The following is an 8,241-nucleotide window of genomic DNA, read 5'->3' as shown; positions in this document are numbered from 1 at the left end:
GTCTTCTGCCGTGTCGCTGCACATCTGTGCATAACTGAGGTGAGAGTTTCCTTAGCACTGTTATTTTGATCATCTGCAGCCCCTCTCTTCCCTCTGGGTGGTAATTCCCTCCTCTGTATACCGTCAAGCCCACGGCCACTGAGAAGGTCCCCACCGTCTTGTCTCTCCATAACCCCCATGTCCTCTACTGCCTCCTGGATCGTGGTTTCCTCCAGTATATGACCCGCCCATGTTCCTGCTATCTCTCAACTTTCCACTCTTCAGTAAATCGTACTTAGAAGGTTTCTGCTTCTGATTCCCCGAATCGCTGTAATTGCGACTTGCGTAGCTTCTTCCTCCATAGTTGTCATAACGGGTTCTGAAGCCCTCATCCTGGTAGCCATCTGCAGACCCTCCACCACTACATCCTCCTCGTCCTCCCCCATAACCAGGCCTAACCCCCCAACTACCACCTCCAGCTCTTCCTCCGTACCCGTGAGAGCCATCCCCAAACTGACGCCCTCTTCCGTACCCACCGGCTCCTCCTCTGAAGTTCCTTCCTCGTCCTGCTCCCACATTTCCACCAACACCATGAAAATACCCCAAACCAACATCGCCTTCTCCTCGACTTCTCAAATGTTGGCCTTCTTGCCTCTCTTGTCTAGACAAGGCTTTTCTTACTTCTGCACGATGACCATTGATGGTATGATTTTTTTGCAACACGATCTTATCCACAGGATCATAGTCCTCAAAAGTAATAAATCCGAAGCCTCTTTTCTTGCCAGACTGTCCATCAGTAACTATCTCAATCGTTTTGATTTTTCCGTACTTCTCAAAGTAATCTCTAAGATGATGTTCCTTCATGTCTTCGGTAATTCCGCCGACAAACAGCTTCTTCACAGTGATGAGAGCCCCCAGCTTTCCATGGTCCTCTCTTGGGACAGCGCGTTTGGGCATAACCATCTTCCCATCAATGAAATGAGGTCTGGCCGCCATGGCGGCATCCAGCTCAGCCATGGAAGAAAATGTGATGAAACCAAATCTTCTTGATTTTTGGCTGGCAGGGTCCCTTATTAACACACAGTCTGTAAGATATCCCCACTGCCGGTAATAGTTCCACAGACTTTCTTCTGTGGTCTCAGAGCTCAAGTCACCGATAAAGAGTTTACAGAATTGTTCGTTTTCTCTCTTACCCCTCTCCAAGGGAACAGATTGTGAAGCTTTCTTCATCATGGGCTTACTAGCTTCAGCCATTTTTCCGATGCTGAGGAGGGTGAGAGAGATCTCGGGGCTAACAGGGACTGAACTGGGTCCCCACACTATGATGAGAACTTGAACCTGACCCGTCCTGACCCTGGGGTGAGAGCCTCCACTGCCCCCGGGGAGAACACCCCTAGGAGCGCTTCCACGGGAACCCAACACTGCTGCTACTGCCTCTGGAGTCACTGTGGCCCTTGAATCAACCTTGAGTAGCTTTCAGTTTTTCAGAATGGGTTGATTGGTGAAACAGGTCGATGCAGGTTCGCCTGGTTCTGAGAGCTCTTCTGTGACGCACTCCTGAGATGCAAGACAGCCTGGAGCTTGCTGGAAATAGTAGTCTTCTCAAACTTCTATAACAGGTCTGAGTCCAGAGATCTGCTTTTTGTTTTGTAAATAAATCCACGGGTAATTTTGTTGCACCCCCAGATTCGGAAACCTGGGTTCTAACAAGTCATGGGTCTGTGGTCCGAGTTGGCGGAGGACGCTGTGGGGACACGAAGGGAAGAATCAGAGAAGGCTTCATGGAGGAGGTGATCCTTGTGTTGATTCCTGACAGCTGAGTGTGTATTATCTAAGTGGATTGTGTGAGTGGGGCAGGAGCTCTACAGAATGAAGGAACATCAAGGGTAAATCTCTGGAGGTATGAGACAGCAGCTTTTAGGAACAAAGAGCCAAAGTGGATGGAGGTGGGCGGAAAGCTGGGCTCCAGCCTCTGCTGTTATGGCTCGTCTTGAGCCTCGTCTTGAGGCTCCACAGGGCCTCGTAGAACCAAGCTGAGACCCCAGCCGGGCTGTGCTGGCTCTCCCTGGCCTGAGTGAGTCGTGGGTCTCACTGGGCTCTGAGGCCAGAGTCACAGTCTGGGCAGGAAAGTTACACTTTTTATCTTTTTGAACCTGAGCTGTCAACCCCTCGTTGTGGTTTGCACAGTGAAAGTGCAGCAGTTCATGGCCAGCCTCCTGGTTCTCCAACAAGATGACCCAGCTGGCCCACCCTCAGGAATCTCACAGTGAGGCCCCGAGGGCTTACAGGAAGCCATGGTTTTGGATGATCTCCTGGGGGCCCCCAGAGTCTCAGTTATTCGGGGGAAATCAGACTCCAAGAGTCAGATCCTCCCTCACCCATCCATGCCCACCCAGAGCATAGTTATGAATGTTAAATGATTTAATAGGTGGGTTAGCATCACGCCTGGTGCACAGTAAGTGTTCAATACATGTTAGCTATCACGATTCTCTTGACTCACTCACTCGCTCTGCTTTTGGTCATTCATCTACCTACCGTTCATTCATGCATTCACCCCAACTCATTCATTAATTCAGCACAAATTCATTGCACATCTCGTCTGTGTCTGTGCTGCGCCCGCCTGAGCCCCAAACCCCTCTTGTGATGGGTGCTCCAGAAATTCAACAGGGGTCAACATAGGATGGGAATTCAAACACTTTCCCATTCGCCTGTGAGCATGGATACCTTTAAGACAGTAGCGCCCCTCACATGAACAAGTGACAGCAGACACCCGCCTTGGGGGCCCCTTGCGGCCTTTCGGCCACATTTGAGCAGCTCTCTCCCAAATGGCCAAGTGGTGCCGAGCGTCTCAACCTTGGCACCAAGCTGTACTGATGCCTGAATCCGGAGGCCACAGATGGCTGTGACAGGTGCAAAGTGGGAGATGAAGGGAATCGCTTTTTAGGGAATTGGCAGTGAGGATTCAGAGCCGCACATAGCTGTTGATTTAGTTATTTATTTGTGTGCCTCCTGCCTCTTCCCGGACTTGGAAAACACCCACGACAGTACCAGAGGAGAAGGGAGAGAACTCAGGGCAGGAGGGCAGGGTGGGCTTCCTGGAGGAGGCGGTGTTCATCGGTGGCAAGAGGGGCCGGAGCGCGGATGCAGCACAGCGGGTTCTCGCAGGGAAGCTGAGGGAGATGGAGCGGCCCCCGGGGGCCCATCCTAGTCAGGGAAGAGCAGGAAGCCGGAGAAAACACTGTCAGAGCCTTCCGTGCCCACCATGCCGTTGTAGTCGTTGACCGCCAGCCACACCTGCTGGCCTTCCTGCAGCCGCAGCAGTACGCCGCCCGAGCTGACCTGCTTGGCGCTGGTCATGTGGTCGCAGAAGGTGGCCACCTTGAAGCCGCTGCGGTACAGCAGCACGCACAGGTTGGACGTGTGCGACGTGTGGAAGACAAAGTAGTAGAGGCCAGGGACTTTGCAGGTGAATTTGCCAGAGTCCTTGTCATAATGCCCCTGCGGGTTGGTGATGACCCGGTTGAACTTGACCAGGCTGTTGGCCTCCGGGAACTGGACAGTCTGCCGTGTGACTGAGAACACTGACTGGTGTTTCTGCTTGTACCTGCCCTCCACACCCGGCTCCCCGGGGGGGCCCATGGTGCCGGGAGCCCCCGGAATCCCCGGGGTCCCCATGGGACCATTCTTCCCAGGATAGCCAGGTGTGCCGGGGTCTCCCTTCTGGCCCTTGGGTCCTCGGGTCCCAGGGGCAGCTGGGATTCCTGGGGAGAGAGCAGGTGGGAAGGCAGTGATGGGGCAGGGGATGGGAAGAGGGACCCGATGGTGCTCCAGGGGCCTCCCACCAGGGTTTGGTCCCTGGACTCTCCTTCCCCCAGATGGCTGCCTATCCACCTGGGAGCGCTGTGCAGGGAGTAGGAGGGGAGGGAGACTTTGGTTCAAATCCTGCCTTTCCTTGGTCTTGCCCTCTGACCTTGGCTAAGGCTGGGCCCTAACTCTCAGCCTCGGTTCCCACAATTGTGATGGAGAGGGTAGGACCAGGCGGCTCAGGAGGTGTTAGAGCCGGGCTGGATCTCAGAGAGCTTGCCAGAAGCCACGACTGTTAGCCCTTGGACACCACGTAGCCTCAGATACCTCCTCATCTAAAAGTCTACGTTCCTACTTTTTCTTGACAAAAAAATCAGAAGATGGGTCAGAGGCAGATTTTCTGGAAAGCTCCTAAAACTTAAACTTTAGGCCCTATTAACTTACACTGACCCTGTCAAGGTCCTTTGGGTAATTTTATATAAGTTTTTCAACTTTTTATGTTGAAATAATTACAAATTCACAGGAAGTTGCCAAAAAAAAAAAAAAAAGGATAAGGAAGTCTTGTGTATTCTTTACTCAGTTTTCCCCAATTTTGCAGAACTAAAGTATGAAATAAAAATCAAGAAATTGACCACAGCTCCTCTTTAACACGCACAGTTTGTGTGTGCAGTTCTAACACAGTTTTGTAGTATATGGAGGTTTGTGTAACCTTCCCCCCACCCCTGGCATCAAATGTATCCCTAATTTTGTACTATTTTTCTTAAAGAGGGTCCTCAGTATTTTATAAGATTCAGAGCTCCACAAAACTGCTTTCTATGTCTGAGCTGGAACCACTCAGGCCAGCTTAGCACATGGGGTCCACCAGATGGAGCCTTCCAGGCTGCCTCTCTCCAGCCCCTCCACCCCTTCTCAGCCCAATTCAGCCCCTCTGACAGCTGGCCCAACTCAATTTCCTTCAAGTTACAGATGGGGAAACTGAGGCCAGAGACCTGCCCAGGGCCATGCCACCGGTAAGAGGTGGAGTCAGGACTCAAAAAATCAAGTCTGGCTGAGTCCCAGTCCGAGTGTCTGATGCTTGTTGCCGCCCTGGTTATCGGAGCTTCTGTGAGCTTCTTCTCCCCTTGTCCAAACCATACTCATCTTTCAGGGCCTGACTCCAGTCTCCTCTCCCAAGAAGCCCTCTCTGACCACCCCTGTTGGCCCTCGTGGCTGTTTCCCCCTCTGACTGCCTTTACGGTGGGTGTTGGTGGAGACCCACTGTAACAGAATTCTCTGCAACTGGTGAGCCGTGTAGATCCCAGGTTAGGAGAAGAGAATCAGAACCCAGCAGACCTGGGCTTCAGGCTGTGTGATCCCGGGCAGGTGACCTCCCCTCCCAGAGCCTCTGTTATCCCAGGTGAGATAAAGGCATAATGGAAGGGATCCCCCCGGAGTGGCTAGCAGAGTGGGGTGGGAGCATGCGTGTGCCGGGCACCTCATAGATAGTGCTCAGTGACGTCAGGTCTCGGGGGTGGCCGTCAGCGATCCTGAGCAAGGCTGTGCCTCCTTCTCCAGGCAGTTGGGGCGGACACACCCGTGGGGAGGGAGGCTTGAGAGACAGTGGAAGGTGGTGGTGGAGGGTGTGGCTCGGGAATCCAACAGGACCCCAGTGTGTGACTTCGGGCCAGTGGCTCAATCTCCCAGAACCTCAGCTTCAACATTTGTAAAAAGGGGGTAAATCACGTCTTCAAAGGATTTTGGCCTCAGCTTTCTCATTTGTAAAATAGAGTTAGTTTTTTCTGTCCCGAAAGATGAATCTATGGCGAGCACTTGGAACCTGTGTCTGGCACAAATTAGGAGCTTGGTGCCCATCCACCACCCTGGGCAGTGAGATAGCCAGAGGCAGTGGTAAAGTTCAGGGTCCTGGAAAAATGGCAGATCTGGGGGCTTCCTTTGACTCAGGCTGAGTTGGAGGATTCCTTCTGGAATGTTGGTATAATTCCACTCTCTTTCCAGGAGGGCAAGTGACAGTGAAATTCCTAAGGACATCCGTCTCCAATGGTCTCCCTCGCCCAATGCCTCTGCCACTTCGGTCACCTCTGCCCAGCCCTGCCCCAGCCTCCTTCACACCCACTCTGGACACACTCCACCCCCCCAGATGTGTGCCCACCGCCAGACAAGGTGCCCCAGACTCCAGCTCTCACCCAGCACCCAGCGCCCATTCATGTCCTCAGCCTCTTCACTTATGCTGGAGCTTGCCTGCGAATCTCTGACAGATGATTCTGTGAGTGCGACCCTGACTCCTCACTCCCCATCCCTCCAACTACCCAAAGCCCTAGGGAGGGAGGGGAGCACACACCCCTGATAAAGACAGGGATGACAAGAGCAGCAATGATCAGAGTTTGCACTTACAGATACCTACCACATGCTGTTTTCTATTTAATCTTATTAATCATCACAGCACCCCTGTGCAACAAGTGCTACCATCTCCCCATTTTACAGATGAGGAAACTGAGGCACTGGGAGGCTACATAAGTTGGGCAAGTACACACAGAGGGTGGGGGGCAGGGAAGCAATGGGGCTGGGACTTGAACCCTGACCATCTGGGCTACAGTCGCTGGGAACCACGTTAGAGGGCAAGTGGCGGAAAGGCTGGAATAAAACAATAGCAAGGTGTTTTAGAAGTTTGCCAAAGCTTTCGCCTGGATTATTTCCTGGGACCCTCCTGCCACCTTCTCAGGCGCTCTAGGTCTCTCCTTGATATCAGATGGGAAATCCGAGGGGCAAAGAGGTGAATTAGGGAGGCCTAAGGCCTGGGCTCTGGGGGAGAGGGGGCCAGACCTGCCACGAGAGTTAAAACTCGGCCGTGGGAGCGGCTGTGGCCAAAGGGACCACCCTCCTCACCATCAAGCCGCTGTCCACCTTCCCCCGAGTTGGTCCTGGATGCACAGTCCAAGCCCTCCCCGCAGGCCCCAGATGACCTCTCCCCGCCAGGCCGGAAGACTCACCTGGTTCACCCTTGGGCCCTGGCAGTCCGTCATACCCATCCTTCCCGGGGGCCCCGGGCAGGCCCGGCATCCCGGGGATCCCATAGCAGTATGTTTCCGTCTGGCCCCTGAGTGGCCGTGCCAGCAGGAGCAGCAGCAGGTTTAGTACCAGGAGGGGCCAGGCACCGGACCCCATGTCTACCTGGGGAAGGAGCTGGATGGGGAGAGAGCTGAGTTGGCCCCTGGCCCACCCTCCTCACCCTCTCTCTCCCCAGGGGACCATCCTTCTCAGCCCTCAGCGGCCGACTCCCCTTCCCTGGCCCCTCGCCTCTGGGGGCTGCCCGATGGATGGGGAGTGGGGCCCCTGCTTCAAGCTCAGGCCCCCGGCTTAGCAGAGACAAGGACCCTCCTTCCCGTCCCAAGTCAGGCTGCCCCTGAGGCCACGTGTCAGGAAGTGGCAGCGGGGAAAAGCTGCCATCTGCCCTCACCTGAACAGGTGGGAGGTGTCCGGTCTGGTCACGGAGAAGTCCTTGGACCGGCTTCCCCTCTCCAAGGCCGGAGTACGCCGTGTCAGAGTGGACCCAGCCAGGAGGACCGGAGCACACTGGGCGGCCCCCTCCCCGCCTCCCCCCAAAACCACATCCCCTTTCCCATAATTTTCCCTGACTCAATACTTTATTCTGGGTGCTGAGCTAGGCTGACCACAGTGATACCCCTGTGTGCCCCCTGGGTCTTGAGTGTCTGAAATGAGGAAATGACCACTTCCTTGGATCTGGTGAAGGGTGTGTGTGTGTGTGTGGATCAGTGTGTGTATGAACCTCAGCTGCCTGGGCAGGCTTCTAGAGTCAAGTTCAGCCCAGCGAATGCCCATCCCTGTTGCCACTTACTATGCCTGAGACAGCTATTTCACAAGATCCACAGGAGGAAGCTATAACCTTCCTCTTTACAGATGAGGAAACTGAGGCTGAGGAAGGTGAAACCCTTGTCCAAAGCTGCACAAGCGAGTGGTTTCTTGGGTCCAAAGCCTCGCCCTGACCCCAGAAACAAGTCTTGTATGCACTTGTCAAATAGCAGGTCTTATCTTAGAAACGTCCATACTGTGCGTGCTAAGTCACTTCAGTCGTGTCCAACTCTGAGACCCCATGACTGTAGCCCACCAGTCTCTTCTATGCACGAGGATTCTCTAGGCAAGAATACTGGAGTGGGTTGCCGTGCCTTCCCAACCCAGGGATTGAACCCACGTCCCTTATGTTTCTTGCATTGGCAGGTAGGTTCTTTACCACAAGTGCCGCCTGGGAAGCCCAATCTTCCATATGCCCCCTCCCGTTTGCCCTACTTGGGGGTGCACTCAGAGGGGGTGAGCTTTGACAGAAGGTAGCCTGCTGTGGCGGACAGACTCCTCTGGGGTCTCCTTTCAGCCCTGCCGCTCTCTTGCCTGGAGGCCTTCAGCAAAGCACTGGTGGCCCTAGGCCTCAGTCTTCCCATCTGTATA

General features: G+C 54.2%; 1 protein-coding gene and 1 pseudogene across 1 annotated transcript; both read right to left on the bottom strand.

Moving 5' to 3' along the window:
- Positions 1 to 6: 6 nt before the first annotated feature.
- Positions 7 to 2,859, bottom strand: LOC104981093 (annotated as a pseudogene).
- A 97-nt stretch (positions 2,860 to 2,956) lies between these two features.
- C1QC (complement component 1, q subcomponent, C chain) lies at positions 2,957 to 7,361 on the bottom strand. The gene is made up of 3 exons (XM_010830015.1): positions 7,238 to 7,361; positions 6,771 to 6,963; positions 2,957 to 3,740 (listed from the first exon to the last, which is right to left on the bottom strand). Exons 2-3 carry the CDS (start codon positions 6,943 to 6,945, stop codon positions 3,184 to 3,186), a joined length of 732 nt encoding a protein of 243 aa, XP_010828317.1. The 5' UTR covers positions 6,946 to 6,963; positions 7,238 to 7,361; the 3' UTR covers positions 2,957 to 3,183.
- Positions 7,362 to 8,241: the final 880 nt, after the last annotated feature.

This window comes from Bison bison, unplaced genomic scaffold (genome assembly GCF_000754665.1).
Source record: "Bison bison bison isolate TAMUID 2011002044 unplaced genomic scaffold, Bison_UMD1.0 scf7180017864516, whole genome shotgun sequence".
Taxonomy (NCBI): domain Eukaryota; kingdom Metazoa; phylum Chordata; class Mammalia; order Artiodactyla; family Bovidae; genus Bison; species Bison bison.
Note: the sequence above shows the minus strand (reverse complement) of the source record. Positions and strands in the feature narration are given on the sequence as shown.

Coding starts and splice junctions, on each gene's coding strand:
- C1QC (XM_010830015.1), bottom strand. CDS start 6,945: ATGGGGTCCGGTGCCTGGCCCCTCCTGGTACTAAACCTGCTGCTGCTC. Junction 3,741..6,770: donor AGGGCCCAAGGGTGAACCAG/GTGAGTCTTCCG, acceptor CTCTCTCCCCAG/GAATCCCAGCTGCCCCTGGG.